General features: G+C 46.4%; 1 protein-coding gene across 6 annotated transcripts in view; it reads left to right on the top strand.

Annotated features, from left to right (window-relative positions):
- Positions 1 to 20,567, top strand: part of FLI1 (Fli-1 proto-oncogene, ETS transcription factor) — a 120,335-nt gene extending 99,768 nt beyond the window's left edge. For 4 of the 6 annotated variants that reach the window (XM_029206949.1, XM_029206950.1, XM_029206948.1 and 1 more), the window contains 4 exons: positions 13,781 to 13,846; positions 15,502 to 15,561; positions 17,435 to 17,482; positions 18,562 to 20,567. In XM_029206949.1, coding sequence (XP_029062782.1) covers positions 13,781 to 13,846; positions 15,502 to 15,561; positions 17,435 to 17,482; positions 18,562 to 19,091 — 704 coding nt within the window. In that variant the 3' untranslated portion in view covers positions 19,092 to 20,567. The remainder of the gene's footprint in view (positions 1 to 13,780; positions 13,847 to 15,501; positions 15,562 to 17,434; positions 17,483 to 18,561) is intronic. The other 2 variants (XM_029206946.1, XM_029206947.1) reach the window with 2 other exon arrangements.
- The last annotated feature ends 598 nt before the right edge of the window (positions 20,568 to 21,165 follow it).

Raw genomic sequence — 21,165 nt, 5'->3', positions numbered from 1 at the left:
AGAGGGATTTCGCTGGGGCATTTTATTTAGTCCCAGTTACGGCACGAATCCCCTTATTTGAAGGAGCTCTTCCATCTCAGGAATAATTCAAATTGTGTACGTTTTATTCCTTCGAAGATTTTTTTTTGAAATATGTATAAAGATATCTTCCGATGATCGTTCCCCTCAGTTTCTGTGTTTGATCGATTAATTGATAATTTTTAAAGAAACCTACCACCATAGGTCTCTCTAATCTCGGGGAGGGAATTCCAAGGTAGGTGGTGTCAGCCGTGAGCCCCCAGAGTTTGGGACAGGCAGGCACAACTGGGTGGCCCCCTGGAGTAAAGCAGACACTGTCTCCAGCCACTCACGTCAGTTGACTGCCGCAACCTCTTGAGGGATTGTGAGGCAAAACCCACCCTTTCCGGAGTGTGCATGTTTGCAGGCCGTCCAGGTCCCGCCAAGCAGGATGGACAGAGGTACCGTCCAGCGCGGCCTGGGTCACTTCGGGGTCTGGGCGGGGTGACAGCTTGGCCAGCAGCACAGTTTTTACCCATTTAGGTTCCGACCAAAAAAATGTGTCCTTCAAATGTGAATGGATTCCTGTCTAGACCATTTCAAACAGAACTTTGAATGTTTCCCGTTCTCCCATTGCCTGACATACTATCCTCGGCTGTCTCGCTCCCACCCCAATCCACACCCTATGAGCCACACTCTCTCTTGGTGGCCCAGGTCAGACGATGTCTCCTCAACCACCCCTGCCCCACGGCGCTTTGCTTGTACCCGCTGTCTTCCCAGTGAAGCATCCGACAGAGTATATCCAACAGCCTTTGGTCTTGCAAGACTTGATGCATCTTGGAGGCAGGGACAGTGCCTTAGAAAAGGCCATGTATGTATGTATGTATGTATGTATGTATGGTTGGATGGATGGTCGGATGGATGATGGATGGATGGTTGGATGGATGCATGGATGGATGGATGGATGGATGGATGGTTGGATGGATGGATGGATGGTTGGTTGGATGGATGGATGGATGGAAATTATAGACAAATTGCCTTAAACTACTCCCCAAGGACTTACTGTAAAACTCACCCTTTGTGATGTTTCTAAATCCAAGAGTGATGTTTTGGCCTCGTCCACTGCAAAGATGGGCTCAGGACTTGCCTTTCCCTTTCTGCCACAATTTCCCCTTCATTTGACCCCAACGTGATTCCTCCCAGGCTGTGATTGGTCCCACCCAGAAGTAGAGGGAGGAGCTTGCCGAGAGCAGATTTCAGTAACAAGGTGATGGTTCCACATCACCCCCTTTTGCCCCATTTTTTATCAGCTTACACTCCCCTTGGAGGTCCTTCAGATTTGTGTCCTCTTGCTACGGGTGCCACTGAGAAAGAAGCCAAGGACAGGACCAGGACAAGGGAAAGTCATATTGCAGGAAAGGTTAACTCCTGCTCATTCAACCCTCCTTTCCTTACCTTTCTTATCAACACCCCCCCGCCCCATAACGATAACAACTGCCATTGATTGAGGGCTTATTCTGTGCCAAAAACTTTTCTATTCACTTCATTTTTACGCTTTCTAACCACCTTATGTAGTTGGTATGATTATTATTCCCATCTTGCATATAAGAAAACTGGGGCACAGATGCGTTAAGCTCAAATGGCAAAGCTAGTAGGAATCAGAAAGCAGCACAGAGCCTGTTACCGCAGTCCACTCCCCACCCAGGCAGTGCCAGGCCCCCAACTGCATCTCCCTCTTCCATCCAGCACAACATGGAATGGCCCATTTCTTCCAGGAAGCTGATGTCATCTAGTGGTTAAGATGACATGGTGAGATTCACTGATTTCTGCTATGGTCCTCAAATCAGGACCCTCACTCAGGGTACTCAGTTCTTGCATTTCAAGAAGCGTATTAGGTGGCTTCACAGATGTCCTTTTCTTTATTGTGCTTTATAATTTACACAACATTATACATTTTGTGTGTTTAATATTATATTTTTAAAAATCAAAGAAAGAAAGAAGAGATTTCGAAAAGGAAATGCTACCCTGAGTAACACTCTGTTGATCAATAAGGACTGCAGTAAACGTAACTTAAAAAAACAAGGGCGGTGGATATTAGCTCAATAAATCTAGTTGTGAAATTTCCTCAAATTACAAGAGGTAGGCAAGGCCTTGCCTCAATAAGCTTCATTGACCCATGGCTCTCCAGGAAAAGGAAGATCAGCATCACCTGGACCATTTTAAAGACACAAGCCAGGCTGCTCCAGCATCCCAGCCTACACCCCCTTCTCCATCCATAGGTGCCCTTGGTTGGCGAAGTTGGAGCTGAGCGTTCTGAGAGTAGGCATCTCCCACTGCTTATGAAATTCTCGCCCCACACATCACCCCACCACCGAGAGCCAAGTTTTACTTGAATACTTAACAGAGACAAAATGTGCCTTCGTTGCTCTGCATCGGTATCCTTTCTGCCATTGCACCATTGGTCTCTCCTCTTCCCTGTGCCAGCAGGCATCCTGGCCCCTGGTATTGTTCCTGGCTGCTTAGAAATGCCCACTTTGGCCTTCCTGCCCCCTTGGGCATCTTTCGTCATGTTTATCAAAACTGCTCTTACATGCTTCCTCGGAGAATCTGATAGGCGCCACCGTGCTCTGCAACGTCATGAAGGTGACAGTGAAAACATGAACCCTGCTGCACCTTAATAAAGAAAAACGCTTTATGTAAACCTCAGAGCGGGAGGGGAAGAGGTGCAAGGCTGTGGGAAAGGTATTTGGGGCCAACTTGACCTCCAGAGCACCCCTGCAACTGGACTCGGCCAGACAGCTGCTCCACCCACCAGTGCCAGGGAGGGGTGTCCCGACGGTGGACACTTGGTGGGTGAGGTGGAGTGCCACCACAGCTCCACTAACTTGTCAGTGGCGTTTCACACTTACTGCGTGGGCCGTTTGGGTTTTGCATTTCCAATTCATCTCCAGACTCTTGACTATTATTATTTTAGCCCTCCCGTCCCTACCAGGTTTCACTTTGACTCAGACATTTCATCCCATTCCAGATTATAGAGCTCCGACTCAAAATGAAGTTGGCCTTGGTTGATGTAACTCCATTTCCATGACCGCAGGGTCTTGGTTTGTAATAGAAGCTGGAAGTGATGGCTGTTAGCTGTGCTGAGGAGTGGGGGTCCCAGAGTACTTTGGGAAGAAAAGGCGAGGTCCACAAGTGCTCTAGGTAATCCACTGGTGGCCACCTCCACACAGAATCTTCCAAATGCATTTGTTCTGAAAAATACACTGATTTTTAGAAATTCTACAGAGAGGTTGTTTGAGGGTCAGTAGTTGCTGAAAGTATTTAAAAGAAGTTTGTTTATTCCCGTGCTCGTAAACCAAATTTTTCTCCATCTCTCTTCCCCTCTCTCTCCCTCCCCTCTCCCTCCCCTCCTTCCCCACCCCAGAGAAAGAGAGAAGCTTTTCTCCTGCCAGACAGAGGTATAGGGACTTGGGGAATCTTCTAGTGAAAAGCCAAGGCATAGATAGCATCATTTGTTATCTTAAGATAAAAACCTTTCCCAAGTTCTTTTTATAGATGTAACATCATACTCTCTTCAGAGAAGCCCATATCTACGATAATAAATAATTATTTCTCATGAAATATCCTTTTGAGAGAAGATAAAGTCTCTGAGGAAGAAATACTATGGTTAGAAACACTAACCCACGTGGGCTTCTCCCCTCCAGCCTCAGAGATCTGTAAGCAATCACATGTGAGGATCAATAAAAAGTTTAACACACCTCTGATGAAGTTCAAATTCGTGTGTTAGGCACATTCTAAAGAGAAAGTGGTAAATTACGCGAGATTATTACTTTATCAAAATCCAGGAAATCCTTCAAAGCCCAATTCAAGTCCCACCCTCGTCAGGATACTTTTTCCTTACCCACAAAGACTACAGTCTCTTCTCAGGACCCTATCTCAGTCACTAGCCATCAATGGACCTAATTACAGATTATCTTATCGTCTTTAATGGTGAGTTTTGTCCTGTATCCCTTTTTTCCAGCCCTGTAGATATTCAGTAAATAACATTGACAGCTGATAGATTCACTGGGGAAGGAAAATCTAGTTTGTCAATTTAATTAAATATTTACTCAATCCTTCTGCTTCCCTAAACAGAGAACCAGAAGAAATTAGCCTTGGTTGACACAAGAAAGATTAACTTCTTTCCAAGGAATAAAACTCTGGAAAAGAAAAGCAGCTATAATCTTAGAAGACATTTGGAGTGTGTAAAGCATTTTCACATGCATGATCTCATTGATTCTCAAAAGAACCCTGTGAGGATTAAACAGGCTATTTGCTTTTCCAAATTCTTAAATTTTAGGAGAATCGTTTTTTCCCCTGTTGCGGATAGGTTGACAGATTCAGAGAGACTGTCACTTGCCTAAGTTCACACAGCTCATAATTGGCAGAGATGGGTGGGGAACCAAGGAGTTCTGAACCTCAATCTAGAGTTTTTTTCCATGGCAGTGAACTGTTTCCCTGTTTGGAATGAATTAAAGAGAAATCATGGAATTCCTTCCCATGAAAATCTTTAAGAGCCCTTAATAACACCACAAATGACCTTAGACTTGATAAGATTTAGGTACCCCTCTTCCAAAGAAATGAAAACCGTTCTTGGTATAACTATGAAAACTCTTCGAGCTTCAAAAGTCTTTGGCCTGCCCAATATCCTAGAGGAGTTGAGAGAAAGGCAGTTTTTCTGCTATGAGTCATACTTTCAATTTCTATTAAAATTCTTATATGGCCACATATGCTTTCTCTCAGGCTTTGGGCCTCCAGGCCTGTGCTAATTTGCATGTCTGGTTTAGATAATGTCTGAAGTCCCCTCCAGCCTGAAAAGAAACCTCGGATTCTATTATATAAGTGAGACCACATTCCACCTGCCCAGAGTTGATGGTTGTCTTTAACTCCTGTGCTTTTTGATGTGTGGGTGCAGGACACAGAGGTGGGAGTGTTCCAGGGCTCACCTGCCAGGCCACAAAGATGGAGTGTTCCTTCAGGGAGAACTCACCTGTCCTCTTCTCAACCACACTGACCCCTCAGAAACGCCCTTTCCTGCAAAACGCTTCAGAGGCAGGTCAAAAGCAAATCATAGGAAGCGCTGGGATTTTAAGTTTCTTCATTTGAATGGCCTTCCTAAGTCAGTGTGATTCTAAGACAACAGATTTGGCAATTACCCTGATTCTAAATCTGCAAAAACTGGTGAACTCTTTAATAGACTAAGCTCATCTCGCCTTTTACTATCTCTCACCCAGACATCAAAACAATACTGTCAAGTTTTTTAGCTTATTTTTTCGTCTTCCGACATAAAGTAATTCTCACAAGGTAAAGAACTGCTAACAAGGGATTGCCTTTCCAGAAGGGCTTTGAAATCAGTGTTGGGCGACCCAGTCACTTTTCATAAGAAAATTATGGCACTATGGAGAGCTTTATTTCCATAACATTAGATCGGTCAAGTCTTTGTTCAAATTGTGTTGTCAGCGAGGCCCTCCCTGTCCCAGCACTACCCGCTCCCCTTCACCTGTTTTCTTTTTCTCCATGCCACTCACCACCTTCTTATATACGATGTCGTTTACTATTTGTTTTGAATGTCAGCTCCCAGAGCAAGGATGTATGCCTGGCCACCATTGTATTCTCAGCACATAGAACAGGATCTAGCACAATTGTAGACATTCAATAAAATGTTGTTGAATGAATGAATGTGAGTGCGATGTGAGGTATTAGCTAAGCCCAATAGCTGGTGCTGGGAAGAGGAAGAACCTGGGGGCAAGAGAAGGAAGCAAGGTGATAAGATACAGTCCGTGTCTTCCCAGAGATGCTCACCAAGAAAGGGGCATAAGTGCACAAAGAATTACACCACGAGGCTGAACAAGATGAGGGCAATAAACGCGATACCTTCACCGGTGAGCCTTTGCAGAACTCTGGAAGAAAGAGATGCAAAAGCTGAATCATGCAACAGATGCAAGACCATCCCGTATCGCCAGAGAGTGAGGGCGACCCAACTGAGGAACGCGGATGGGAGAGGGTCAGATCCGGGCTCTCAGCAGAGCCCAGGGGGCTGAACACAGACTGCTTCTCATTCATCTTCAAGCCCTCTTACCTAAGTCAGCTGTTAGGTTTTCTTTTTCTGATCCAGAATCCTCTTAAACCTGAGGCAGATTTGACCCAGGAAGGCTGCAGTTTAGTTGCGTCTGCATGGCCCAACATGGAGGGGAGTTTGGGCAAACACCCAATTAACTGAGTCAGTATAAATTGCTTTTCCACACAAGGCTGGCCCCCAAATCCCACTTTGAGGCCTCATCAAAATAAAGAGGTCGTTTAGACTCGTGTGTCATTTAGCCACAGAGCCCACGGGAGGGACGAACTCAAGGGAGGGTCCCGGCTTGGTGGGGAGCCTCGTGAGACCGTGGCGAGGCTGTGCCCACAAGGGTGTCACGGGCCTCTCCAAATTCTCATCTTTGAAAGCCATCCATTCTTCAAGCATTTCTCTCACGTGTCCTTTCTTCCCTTTGCACGTGGAATATCTTAAACAGTAGTTTTATTCTCCTCCACGCAGCGGGGCCGGCTCTGAGGCTGAGGGGCTATTTGGATTCCAGGACAAGATCCTTGAGCAAAGGAAATCTGATCCAGGATGTTTTTTTTCTGTGCGTTCCAAGTTTAAGGAAAGCCTTCCCTAGATATTGCCCTCCTCCTGAGATCTCCGTGGAAGCCAAGATCCTCTGCTGCTCTTTAGAACATAAGATGCCCCTGAGGTAAAGGCCGAGCTACCCTTATAGACGGGGTTGAAAGGAGGTGAGGACCCAGCTTGGAGCTCCAGGGCTGGCTGGGCAGGGAGCTGGGGGAGCTGACCGTCAGGGTAGCAGGAAGGATGCCGGGTAAACCCTCAGCCTGGTAATATACCTGCAGGCACCAGCCAGAGCCAGCTTCCCGGCCGGCGATTCTAAACTGGGATACAGGATAATCCGTTTCTTCTTCTAAAAGAGAGCCAGAGTTTATTCTGATTTGGGAATCACTGATCTCGGGGCACAGGAATTATTCTTCCTCTTTTGTGCTTCTCTTCATTTTCAGGGCCTCCTCTAATGACTTTTGAACCTCAGTTCACCAAGGTCAGCAGCTTAGAGGTGCAAGCAAGATGGTATAGACCACGTGTATACTGTGTATATTTTTAAGTTGCCATTTATCGAATGCTTATTTAATCCCCTTAACAATCCCATAAGGCATTTGTTATTAATCCTTTTTTTTTTTATTGTGGTAAAAGTCACATAATATAAAACATATTATTTTAACCATATTTAACTGTACAGTTCAGTGGCACTAAGTACATTCACATGGCTGTGAGCTCTCACCATCATCCATCTCCCGAATTCTTCACCTTCCTAAACTGAAACCCTGTCCCCAGCAAACACTGCCTCCCCGTTCCCGCTCCCGCCGGGGCCCTGGCATCCACCAGTATGCTTTCTGACTCTATGAACTTGACTATCCCACGTACCTCGTATAAGTGGAATCAAACAGTATTTGTCTGCACCTAATGTATATTGAAAGGCGTTTTTAAGGTTAACTTAGAGAAGCAGAACCTGGGGTTCAAAAACAGGAACCTTTAGACAGAGATTGTTTGGCAGAGTAAATGGCTGAGCTGGGGTCTCAACCCAGGGTGGACTGATTCTAAACGCCACATCGTAACCACAGACCTGCCAGAGAGAAAGGATGTCTGCACTAGGGCGTCCTCGCCCTCCATGACCTTCCACAGCCTGGGCGCCAGTCGCCTTTGCACAGCTTTGGAGGTGCGAGGCCAGGCCAGCCGGTCAGACATCTGGTAGTGGTCGCCGGCAGGGATCGTAGGGAGACAGTGGTAGATGAGGGGCCGGTCTTGAGTTGAGAAGGTTCGGGAAGCAGGACAGGCTGTCCCGGGTGGGCACTGCAGGAGGGAGAGCCCAGAGGGAAGCAGAATGGGGTTGGTGGCCAGTTGGTCCCTGCTTCTCCTCAAAGGCTGGGCCTCTTCTAACCCAGGGCCTCAGAGGGAGGAGGGGTTTGGAGGAACATCTCGTCCTCTGCTAGCAGCTAGGATGTTGCCCCCATGTACAGGCTTCCCTGTATGGGGGAAAGTCTGGGCGATGTGTCTTCCTCCTGGTGGACTTGGCTCTTTTTTGGGAAGTTTGGGGCTTTGGGTTCGGGGTCCCCTTTATTAGAGCTTTTCTCCTTTGGCATCCTCAGTCTTCCAAGAAAAGAGGTCTGGATCGGACTGAGAGAAGCTTCTTCCCTGAGCAGGGGCGGCCTTGCCCGTTCTGCAGAAAGGTCTGCATTCACAAGCCAGCCTTTCCAAGGATAAACAGGACTATAAGTACTGCCAACCAGAAATTCGAAAAGAAGTCTCAGAGAAAATCCATCTTTTTCTATCCAGTAATCGGGAGCACGGTCTCATGTCATACGAGATGAAGAGAGAGGCTTTTGTGCTGGTGTCTCTGCATCTTTGGCCTCCAGGTGAGGGCATGACAAAGTGTGGAGCTGCGCGTTGCCCGGGACATTGGGCTTTCAGACAGTGAACCGTCGGCATCCGAGCAGAAAGAGATGTCTTTCCGGAGATGTTTGGCCAGGTTTCTAGGACCCGTTTAACAGCTTCACACAGAAGCTGAGTTAACACTGGGACGTCTGCGAGAAAGTCACGTCCAGAGAAAGTTTTCCCCTCCCAACAAGGACTTTTCAGAAAAAAATCTCCATGCTCATATTTCTCCACCCCGGGAGGCTCTCCTGGAATCTAAGAGGACATTTAGGGTCAAAGTCAGCTGCACCGGGCATCCCATGATGGAGATACTGTTCAGACTATTATATACTTGAAGCTGAATTATCCACAATGCCTGGCAGTGCCCAGATTCCCCAGAATAAGGCTCTGGTCTCTCTTTGCTTTGGCAAAAATTGATCTCAGGACCGCCTGAAACCATAAGCTCCAGGCAAAGCCCTTCTGGGAGGACTCCTCTGAAAAAGCATCACAGTAAGATTCGTCATCAAGCCAGGGGTACCAGCCTTCACTGAAGTAAAAAGTGAGGGTCAAAATAGGAGTAATTTTCTGCTGCTCAAGCCTCTGCCACCACCCAGAAGTTCTGAGACCAGCTGCTCTGTGGGTCTCTAACGGTCACATTTTTGCCCTCTGTGCCCTTGGCCACTCCCTTAAGTGTGTGTTTTGAGAAGTCAGTTCTCAGAAAGCAGACAGTATGCACCATTTTCAGGGTGGGGGGTGCCCAGGGCATGCTCAGGCTGCCTTGTGGGCCAGGCACACCCCACTGGAGAGCAACCCACGTGCTGACCGGCAGCCGAGGGTCAGGGAGCTCTGGCACAGCCAGGCGTCAGGCCCGGAGAGGAAGAGTGTTTGTGCAGGAATATGAGTCGTTGGGTAGCTCCGGGTCCAGGATTTTCCATGTTGGTTGTAGACATATTTCTGTCTGTGTGTCTGGGACTAGAGCTGACCACACTGCTGAGTTCTCACTTGTATGACTTTTAGGAGGAAAACAAGCCCTCGTTTCAACAATGACGTTGTTAAAACATATATGAAACAAAAAGCAGGCCACCTGAATGAATGGCATGTAGTCCTGGGCTTCCCGTGGGGACAGGTCTCAGCCTACGCCCTGTCATACATGGACTGTTGTCCATTCTGCTCAGAGGGCAGCCAGGGTTAACAGTCTATACTCATCCATCACCCATCACCCAGACTGGAATGCCCTGAAGACTTCATTTAGTGGGGAGCAGCTGGGGTAGAGGCTTTGAATTCTCTCCAGCTAGGAAAATAGTGAACAACAAGAGGAAGTGTGTATATTTAGCAAGAAGGAGAAAATAATCGGCCCAGTTATTCATTCATTCAACAAATATTTATGGGGTGCTTATTCTGGGCTGGGTACTGTTCTAGGTGCTTGGTTCTATCAGAGAACAAAAGAGGGGTCCCTACTCTTATGGACCTGACATTCAGGTGGGAGATGTGGACAATAAACATCATGGATTAATTATTGATTAAATTAGGTGATAAGTGGAAAAGTAAGAAGTAGAGCAGGGTAAGGGGGATGGAAGCAGGAGAGGGGGGTTAATGTGTATTTGGTAGGGCTGGCAAACGTGTTTCTGGGTCTGAACATTTTAAGGTATTTAATGATGCAAACACAGTAATAATGTTACTTGCTAATATTTACCGAGTTTGATGCTGTGCTGGGCGCTGGGCCAGCTGTTTGCTTGGATATCTAATTTAATCTGCAAGGCTGCCCCAGTACTTCCAATCTCTAAGGCAGAATGTCAGACCTTAGCTCTTGATCCTGGCCTTCTCCATCTTTAGCTTTGTCTTTGCAGTAGGACTTACTCCAAAAACACTGGCTTTCATGTCAATCTTCCATTTAGGAGATGACCCCACAAACCCCAGGGCCCACAGAGAGCGTTTGTTAAACTCCCCAGTAAATGGACCCAGGTGTCCTTTGTAGACTCAGGTGCCAGTGGCAAGATTTTCCATGCAAGTGGGTAGGAATGAAAGAGCACATGGGAGGGAGCCTTGTGATCTTTGCTGCTCTGATTCTACACTCTGCTCCGGGACCCTTGGCTAAAGACACCCGCTCACGGCACGGCCCGCTGCTGTTTATTTCTCAGTTAACTCCACAGGAGGACACAGTTCAGGCTGATTGCTGGTGGCCTCTCTGTTTCTGTCCCTTGCTTTTTTCACCTACTAGGGGACTTTAAGTTTGGTTGGGACCTCGAAAGTCCTCCCGGTCAGGCTTCCCCTCCCAACCCCCAAGGCATCACGGGAAAGATGGGGCCGCCAGATACTTCTCTGATAAAGCATCAACTTCCAACATGATTGGGCACTCAGAGAAAGATCCAGCCACCACCCGCCCTCTGTTGGTTAGAGGGAATTCTTCCAAGCATTCTCTAACTTTTGCCTGTCTGCAGTGCCCCCAGAGCTAGAATAAAAGAATAGGAGGAAAAGTTGGCAAGACGTCAAGGATAACTATAGCCAAAAGCCATAATTTGGACTAAGAAAAAAGGTTCTTCTGAACGAATATAACATAGCTTTAGAGAAGATGGAAGAGAGGATGGAAGCCTCCGGTAAACTAAGGATTGAGAAGAAACGCTGATTAGAAAACTCTGAGTCAGAGATATTATCAGTGCAGTAAGTCAGAAGTTAGGTCACACCAATTCCTGGAACTTAGCGATTTGCTTTTTCTCTTTCATGAATTTGTCACTTTCTATTCCACTTTCTGTTCCGTTCCTGCTAGATTCATCTCCTTCCCCCGGCACCCACCCCATCCATCCATCCTACACATCACCACGAGCTGCACTCTCCACCACACCCTGGGTTCGTGGTATTGCCACCTGCCCCAAGCCTCTCCTGGTTTCCATGGCCTGTAACCCAGAGCCATTAAGCTGGCTGAGCGGCCGTGGACCTGGCCATGAACCTGGCCTCGGCCCTCTCTTCCGTGTCCCCCCACTGCAGTCCCACAGCCCCACGCGTGGTTCCCCGCATCCGACACGTTAGCATCTCACTGCTCACTTCCGCCATATGCCCGCCGGGTATGCGCGCTCTCTCCTGCCCGAAGAGGCCTCACTCAAGTCACCCCAGACCCAGTCACACGAGCCTCTCCCTCCTTCACCCCCAGTATCTCCAGCACTCCTTTGGTACACGACCCATATTTCTTCACAATCTGTTATCGTCTCCTATTTAAAGGCAAGCACTGGGGACTTGTGTCATATTCGTTCACATCCACTGTATAGCCAAACACACAATACATGGCAGAAATCAGTCCCAGATAAATTGCTGGAGGCCTAACCAGCATCCCCCTCCACCAAAGAGAAATCTTGGAAGAACCTGGCCTTTCCTCGAGGATACTCTGCAGACCCCTGCAAGACAGCCCAGAAGATACCCATGAGAACCTACAACCGCGTCCCCAGCTTGAAAACAACTTAGGTTCTTTGTTTGTTTTTGTTTTATTTTGTTTTTAAGCAAGCACAAGAATCTATTTGCAGGAGGAATTGTGGAAAAAAAAAAGTCAAAGAAAAATAAAAACAGACGACTCAAACGAGCTGAGCTTTGTCTCTCTTTTGCCCCCTTCCCTCCCCTTCCTCCCATCTGCATCCCCCTCACTTTCTGTTTTGCTTTTCATGCCAATTGCTAAAGACTGTAATTTTAAAACTGCACTGGCTTTTCCAGAGCCAGGAGGAATGTGCATCCGCACGTGGATTTTTCCACAAGGAAATCATTCCTGTCTTTTGGTTCTTCTTAGCCAGAAACAACAAGAACAAGCCATGGGACCAGCCGGTCCGTCTTTGCAGTTCTTATTCTAATTCGTTTGAGAGGCTCAGAAGGGGTGGAGGGGGATGGTTTGCGTTTCACCCCGTCTGACCGTTGTTTGATGAGGTTTGTGCTCCATTTGTTCAGATGTTTTTTATGGTTTCTTTGTTGTCCATGGAAAGACTTTGAAAGTCATCATTCTGTATCCTTAAGCTCTTCTGCTATTCCTGCTCCGTGTCTCAATGGGACTCACACCATGAGAAAGGAAAGGAGGATGTTTCCAGCCAGTCGGTTAAGCAATTTCTGAACGGGGTTAGGGAGGCATGTGTATTCTTTCAAGAAAGGGGTTGGGATCATGAATGTTCCATGTCAGTGGAGTGTCCGCCAAGGCGATCTGGAAACCTCTCTGCACTTCCAGGCAGGAAGCATCTCTCCAGCCCCTCGTTTCTGGCTCCAGCCACACCTCTGGCCTTTTTCCTGTCTCTGTGGTCATTACCCAGCCCTCTTCACTATCAGCAAAAAAGCATGAGAGGCCGAGGAGAGCCCAGATGTGCCCACAGCATCAGTGTGCTGGAGTGAGGGGTGGGAGCCGCCACCAGGGTCCTCACTGTGAGACAGTCTGCCCGTGAGCCTTTAATCTGGACGTGACCCGTCTCTCCAGAGCTGCTCAAAGGGCTTTGCTATACAGCTTCGGACATGTTTTTCTTGCTAAACTTAGATGATATTTGTAGAATGCCTTATAAGATGCTTCACATATGCTATCTCATTTGATCATTACCTGTCTTCATCCGTTCTGGCTGCTGTAACAAAGTACCATAGGCTGGCTGGTTTACAAACAAAAGAAACAAACTTCTCACACTGCTGGAGGTTGGAAGTCTGAGGTCAGGGTGCCAGCATGGTCAGGTTCTGGTGAGAGCTCCCTTTTGGATTGCAGACACCTGACTTCTTTTTGTGCCCTCCTATGGCAGGAAGCAGACAGACATGCTAACTCTGTGACCTCTTCTTATAAGGGCACTAATCCCATTCATGGAGGCTCCACCCTCATGACTTAATTACCTCCCAAGACCCCCGCCTCCCAATACCATTCCACTGGGGGGATTAGACATCAGTGTATGAATTTGCGCAGGGGACACAAATATTCCGTTGATAACATCAGCACAACCCTGTAAGGTAGGTAAATCATGTAAATTTTTATTTCCATATTTTAAAAAATTGAGGCCCAAGGATGCCTGGATTCATCCAAGGTCTCACAACAAATGATGGAAGGACAGAATTTGGAACCAGCCCTATGACTTCAAATTCAGGGTTCTTTCCATTACTTGGGCTCCCAATCAGTGTGTCAATGTTCCTTCCATTCATTCCCCTTTGCCCCAGGGGAAAAGTATACTTCTGGAATTTACTGATGCTTGAAAAGTTATTGCAGAATTCTCCAGGTCACTAAGCGATAATCTTCATGCAGTCTTTCTAAAGAGCAGGAGATGCTGATGTACCTCTATTTGTTTTTTCCATTAGACCCTTCCTATGACTCAGTCAGGAGAGGAGGATGGGGCAATAACATGAATTCTGGTCTCAACAAAAGTAAGTAAATGTCACTTTATTCTTTGGGAAGAAAACCTTTTTCTGAGGACGGGGTGGAGAACAGGGTCATAAGATAAAGGAGGAGAGGAGTGAGCATTTTGTTTTCCTGCTTTTTGAATGGCCATCAAAATTAATTGCCAATGTAGGACCTGTCAGTGATACCTAGTCCTGGAAAGATGGGATTTTCACTCAGACCTGTGAGTTTTGTTTCATTGCATTTGGCTTTAGAATTTTTGAAGTTGGAAGCTTTCTCTCATGACAAGGTCTGTATGAATGAAAAATCACCAGATTCGGACTCCGTCATTTAAGTTATGATAATGACCCTCTATGGCTTTGCTTATCTAATTGTCAAGATGTAGTTACACCAACATCTCTACCCCAATTTCATGAAAGGCTGAGAGGAAGATAACCTGATGAGGGGATGGTGGGGGTCTGACACATCAATTTGTGCTGAAATCTGACCCAAAATCTCCCATTAAGGGAGTAGCGGGAAAGACTGACTCATATGGTCCTGACCCAGAATGTGTTGATCTTGCTATCTCTAGGAAGTAAAATATCAAGCACAGAAATGGATGGTGAAGGGAATTCTTTCAAGAAAGAGGTTGGGACTAAAAACTAGTGCCAGCAATAACCACCATCCCTTTTAATAATATGCCTTATTTGTTTACTCTGCCCCCAGCCCTTGGCCCTGTGGGGTACACAGTGTTGAATCAGACATGGACCAATCTCTCAAGCAGGGGAGAGGAGTCATGCACACATATAACTCTTTCCCTCTGGGCGGTATCAGGAAGGCCACGTGGACGTGGGGCCGTATGATTTGGCTCTGCGAGGAGAGGCAGGATTTGGACCTGCAGCGGTGGGGCAGACTGGGCCTCCCAGGAGAGGTGGGGCCAGGGAAAGACATCAAGGCTGACATGTCTGACAGTCAGGAGGACTTGTGTTCCTGGGGTTTAGGATGCACGAAGGGAAATAAGTCTGGAAAGGTAAGGAAGGGGGCGCAAAGATGCCAGGAAGATAGACCTCAATGCTTCAGTCGACAGTGAGTCACTAAGGTTTTTGGATGGTGGGATGTAGTGTTTTAGGGAGCTGAAACTGGCTAGATAGCATTTGATGGGTCGGTGGGAAGAGAGAGAAGTGGTGAGCGTGCCAGTCAGATGAGTCCATAGACGGTGCAAGAAGCAACGCAGCTCTCACATGGAGACATGATGACAGGGGTGGAAAGGGTGTACCTAAGAGATGCCATGGACGGGAGCTCACAAACATGGAAACGCAGGAGCAGGTGACCTGTGCTCAAATGTCACCTTCTCCTTCAGGACCTTTCTAAATTTTCATTAAAAATGAAATCCGCAGCCCCGATACCGTTAGACATGCTCTTCTACATACTTACTGCTGTTTATCATTGTCGCCCCATTAAAACGTAAGTTCTAGCAGGAACCACTGGTTCAGTGCTGGGTTCTCTAGTATCGAGAGCAGTGCTGGCACAGAGTAGATTCTGGATAAATATTTATAAAATAGAATGAATAAATGAGTAGCGTGAGCGAATGAATGAACGAGAAAGCACATTTGTCCTCCTTCCGGGGGGGGGCGTTGGACGAGGTGTTCCCCTCCCCTCGTGGAGAATGGCCCCACTTACCATATTTCTCTTCTTGCTGCAGGTCCCCCCCTTGCAGGAGCACAAACAATGAGTAAGAATACTGAACAGCGGCCCCAACCAGGTACCTGTCCATGATGTGTGAACCCTCCTTTGCTTCCTATGTGGCCCTTGGTCCCACATGGTCAGCGGAGGAGGATTTAGACAATATACGGCATTTGTGTCTTTCATAGAATCCTATATTTGACACAATAATAGATCTGTGAATTGGGTACCTGACACTGGAATCACATAGAGACTCGTGGAATATCAGAGGTGAAAGGAGCCTAAAGATTAAAATGCCTCATGTTGTAAAATAAAGAAACTGAGGCCCAAAGAGGTGAAGTGATTTGCGAAAAGCCACACGGCTGGTTTATGGGAGAACTAGAGCTACCATCCCAGACTCTCAAGTTGCTTGACCAAACGTTCCCTGTGGTGGATCTACTTAATTAAGGCAGAGGAACTGTTAAAACCATGGAATTGGAGACTCTTAGTATGGAAAGGGAACCTAGAGACATCTAGGTCTACAACATCCTCCTGTAACATCTCAGTCTTATGATTACCTCACCTCCACTTGAATACCTACAGCAACGGGGAGTTCACTACCTGGCTAGGCTCAATTCCACCATGTGAGCCAAAGTCCCCCTCCCTGTATCTTCCATTCAAGCTTTCCAGTTTGCCCTCAGGAGAGGTCTTCCTCCCATTCTCTGTGAAGGTCCTTCATGTACCTAAAGACAGCTGTTGTGCCCCTTCCAAGCCCAGCTTGGTCTTCTCTGTGGGACAGAGCTAAGAGTGAGCTCCAAACAAGCCACTGCTTTGGGATGGACAGACATTGTTTTCCATCTCCACTGAGGATAAGCGAGAGAAAGTTGACCTACATTCCCTCAGGAAGGCTGAGAATTTGCTGACTGTGAAACACAAGTCAGACAAAGAGGACTTGACATAGGGGATTTAAAGAATCCCCAACAACAACGAAATTAGACATCACCTGCCCAAAATATTTTAGTTGTCATACCGTGTGGATGAACAGGGGTAGACTAAGAGGGCTTAAGGACTCTTCAAGTTAATTTGTAGTTGTAAGCAAAACCCCCAAAATCATGTCGATTTTTAAAATTACAATTATAATTATGAAAATTGTAAAGTATCAGACTTACGATAGCATGGCCAAGTTGCGATCCAGGTCTCCACCGTGATTCCCTCGCCTGAAAAAAAGAAGATAAACCTCACATAAGTCAATATTGCCAAGATTTCTTTTATGGCTAAACAATCACATAAGTTTTAAGTAAACTGAGATGTTAAGAATAATCATTTTATAGCTAAAATCCAAATTCTGGTTGGTGTTGACATTTCCAAGCTTAAAATCAGAGAAGGTTATTCTAGAAGGGAACTGGGGAATCCAGGAACCCAACCCATCATTTTGCAGATGAGAAAACCGATACCCAGAGATTGTCCAATGAGTTATTTAGTTTATAACTTTGCTGGGCTCGAACCCAGGCTGCTTGATTTCTGGGCATGTGTTTCTGCTACATCAGAAAAAGAGAGACGTGTAAAGTTGTCAGTGATAGTTAGAGCTATTAACGTCCAGTCATCATTAGACTTCTTTAAGCCCACTTAATAAGCCATACTTTACCTTATTCATGACGATTGAATATTAGCTAGCTCCCTTCCAAGTGGTTTTACTATTCTGTTTTAGGTAATGACAGCATTACCTGCAAATTTTAGACACCAAGTATGAAAAAATGATACTATTTCACGTTGTTTCTGTAATTACGGGGATAAAGACGGTAACTGGTCAAGATCTTTGAGGTCTGCAAAAAAAGGCAGTGCAATTTTCGGAAATCAGGCTTTCCTATGATATTGAAATAAAAGTGTAAACCCTTGGGGTATTGTCATTGTTAATGCTGTTGATTCTATATTTTTAATAACAGTGAAGCAAATTTCCTTTCTTGTTTCCTTAGATCCATATCAGATCCTGGGCCCGACCAGCAGTCGCCTAGCCAATCCCGGTGAGTTTCCTTTGACCTGAGAGGTCGTCTTCCAGAATGTTCCACAGCTTTGTGTGGTCACAGGGACCTCCTAGGTGTCCTCAGTTCAGACACCTGACCTGGGAGTAGCATGTACTTCTTTCCTTGAAATGTTCGAGCCTTGTTTCTCTGGCGCACACAGGAGAGGACAGGACTTGGCATGATGGTGATAATGTCCGTTAGCTGAAGATGCTTGGGGACAACAAACATTTTAGCCCAGTGTATCTGCACTGAGGTTGAGATAAGTTTCAGTAGGGAAAGATGGGGGGTGGGGTACCAGGAAACAGTTCCAGCCAGCTCACGGCAGTCTTCCTCACGTAAGTGAATACATATTCCAAAGGCGCTTTAGTCTTGACCTTAGAAAGTACTGCAGCGTTATCTGGCTACATGAAAGAGGCTGCAACTAAAATAAACTTGACAGTGTATTTTAAGGGTCTGTGATTAAACTAACTCTCAAGTGAGCTCTAAACGAAACTCACCTCCTGTGTGAGCTAATAGGCCCTTGCAATAGTGAGACGGGCACCCAGGGAATTCCTGCTGCCTGTGTCTCCAGGCCGGTCCTGCTCAGAAGGCTGGGAACGCACCAGCTCCCTCTCCTCTGGTTTCCTCTCTGCCCAAGTTCTTCTCTGTAGAGCTTAGAGCCAAGAGCCAAGCACGAGGGCTTAAGGAACAGTCCAGGTCCCATCAGCCTAAAGTGTTGTCACACCTCCCCCCCCCCCCCCCCCCCCCCGGGACTCTGAGGGACTTCAGCACTGAGTAAAGAGAAGACAGCGATTCAGGCCTTTATAGAGGAAGAGAGTCAGCATCTTGCCCGGAAGGGTGGGGAGTGGCTTGCCCAAAACCACACAGCTGGTTCTGGGCGAATGTCACCTGGCCCGGGGCAGATTATCTTACCATCTAACCATGCTGATCACACCAGCGTCAGGGGCCAGTGGGTTCTGACCGTAAAAATAAATCAAGGGATTCTTAACCAGGGTGAGAGGACCCTTGCACTTAGGAAATTAGGTTCTGACTTCCCAGGCTGAGCCTCTGTTTCCTCCTGTCTGCCTCGCTGCCTGCAGGGAGCGGGCAGATCCAGCTGTGGCAGTTCCTTCTGGAGTTACTGTCGGACAGTGCCAACGCCAGCTGCATCACCTGGGAGGGGACCAACGGGGAGTTCAAAATGACGGACCCCGATGAGGTGGCCAGGCGCTGGGGGGAGCGGAAGAGCAAACCCAACATGAATTACGACAAGCTGAGCCGAGCCCTCCGATACTACTACGATAAAAACATTATGACCAAAGTGCACGGCAAGAGGTATGCCTACAAATTTGACTTCCACGGCATCGCCCAGGCCCTGCAGCCACATCCCACCGAGTCGTCCATGTACAAGTACCCTTCGGATATCTCCTACATGCCCTCCTACCACACCCACCAGCAGAAGGTGAACTTTGTCCCTCCCCCCCCGTCCTCCATGCCGGTCACTTCCTCTAGCCTCTTTGGAGCAGCGTCACAGTACTGGACCTCCCCCACGGGTGGCATCTACCCCAACCCCAATGTCCCCCGCCACCCAAACACCCACGTGCCCTCACACTTAGGTAGCTACTACTAGACGCTTCACCGGTGGCCTTCTCGCTGAAGTCCCCTTCCTCACACTTCTTGTTGGACATACGTGGCCTTGAAGAGAAAACGAAACTGGATGCTCTTTCTTGTTGGATAGAACTTGTGTACCTGTTCTTTAAAAACGATTCTTTGTTTTTTTTTTTTTTAACGTTGGTAACTCCTGCTTCCTCTACCTTGAACAAAGAGATGGATAATTCCATGGGCCAGTATGCCAGTTGGGAGTCTCAATCTCCTGTCAGCCTACGAGTTGAATATTTAGATTACTGGAATAGTTGTGTCATGGTTCTGGGAAAGAAACTGTAGATTTATATTTTTAGGACCAAAGCAGTTACTTATCGACACACGGGTCTCATCTTGGACCTCGAAGGGTTCATATGATAAAGAATCATGGACTTAACCAGTTATGCTCTGGTTTGAGACTTAGTGAAAATAGAGGCAGGAAGCTTATCATCTTATCTTAGGAAGACCTAACTCAGTGGATAGCAAACTGGAACATTGGTTGTAAGGCTAGTGAAGTTTTCACCCAACTGGAATTTCAGAGAAAGAACAAGTGTGTATTTAAGAAGCCACGGGCATTGCAAAATCTTTCTCAGTGGGCAGTAAATATGCACTAGGCTGACCATTCTCTCTGGAAATAGTCAAGATATGAACTAAGAAATGTTAATGCCAATGCAGACATTCCTGAAAGCCAGAGAGTTAAATAACTTTTTTTTTTTTTTTTAAATAATGACAGTGGGTCCCAGAACTTTGAAAAGTCCTAGGGATTTCTAAACACAAACAGATTCGCAAGTGCTGTGCGCTTGTCAGATCAGTCCAGGGTCCACCAACCAGAAGGCAACTTACTGTATAAATTATGCAGAGTTATTTTCCTATATCTCGCAGTATTAAAAATAAATAATTAAAAAGTGAAAAAGAGTAAAGAAACGAGTTGACCTCGGTCACAAATACAATGTTACTATCAAATCAGTCGTTATTTTTTTTTTAATGTAATTTGTACATCGTTTGTCAATCTGTACATTTGAGCTGTTTGTATGTTTTTATAGCTGGTTTTTAAAAAGCATAATGTGACTTATTGTGGAAAAGAACACAGGACGTTCAAGTCACTGACTTACTAGAAAGAGAACCACTGGTGTTGTTATTTAACAAGTGAGCAGAAGCAAATCAAGGCAAACTCTTTAAACCGTTCCTGCTTTGGAGATGTTTGTAAATAACCGAACTGCAACAATCATAACTTGGAAAAGAACAACCAAACTTTCCCTTGTGCATACAAGGGATCTTCCTGCCTTATATATGCAATATATTTTTTAGATATTAAAATATATATAATTTTGCAGGTAATCATTGACTTTTTTAAACTATATTAAGTGTTAAGCTGACAACTGTCAATGAAGACTATGTTGTACAATAATTTGACTAAATAAATTGTGTCTTTTTCTCTCAGAACCGAGGACACCGTTTCCTTATTTACAACCAGCATTCTCTCCCCTGCCCCCCTCAGGTCCAAGGGTTTTCCCAGGGGAAGTTTCCTATTGACGTCTTCTGGCACCATGAAAACTTTTTCACATGTACATACAGCGGAAAGTATAGGATCAATTCGGTTTTTATCGTTGTTTGTATTAGTCAGGGTTCTCCAGAGAAACAGAACCAATGGGATTTATATGGAGATTTATTATGAGGACTCGACTCATGTGATTCTAGAGGCTGAGAAGTCCCCCGGTCTGCAAGCTGGACACCCAGGAAAGCCAGTGGTGTGTAATTCTAGGCAACTAGGGAAACTAGCTGATGGTGTAAATCCCAGTTCAAGGGCAGGAGAAAAGTCCCACCTCAAGCAGGGAGCCAGGGGTGAATTCCTCCTTCCTCTGCTCTTTGCTCTATTTCAGACCCTCCGTGATTGGATGAGGTGCTCTGGCCGGCGTTGGAGAGGGGAGTCTACTTCACTGAGTCCACACATTCAATGCTAATCTCATTCAGAAACACCCTCACTTACATACCCGGAAATACTGTTTCATCTTGGCCACCGTCAAATTGATACTTAAAATTGACCTTCACGTTGTGCATAATGG

The sequence above is a fragment of the Monodon monoceros genome, unplaced genomic scaffold, assembly GCF_005190385.1.
Source record: "Monodon monoceros isolate NGI ecotype Baffin Bay Population unplaced genomic scaffold, NGI_Narwhal_1 Super_Scaffold_7, whole genome shotgun sequence".
Classification (NCBI taxonomy): domain Eukaryota; kingdom Metazoa; phylum Chordata; class Mammalia; order Artiodactyla; family Monodontidae; genus Monodon; species Monodon monoceros.
This window is presented reverse-complemented; position numbering and strand designations above follow the sequence as displayed.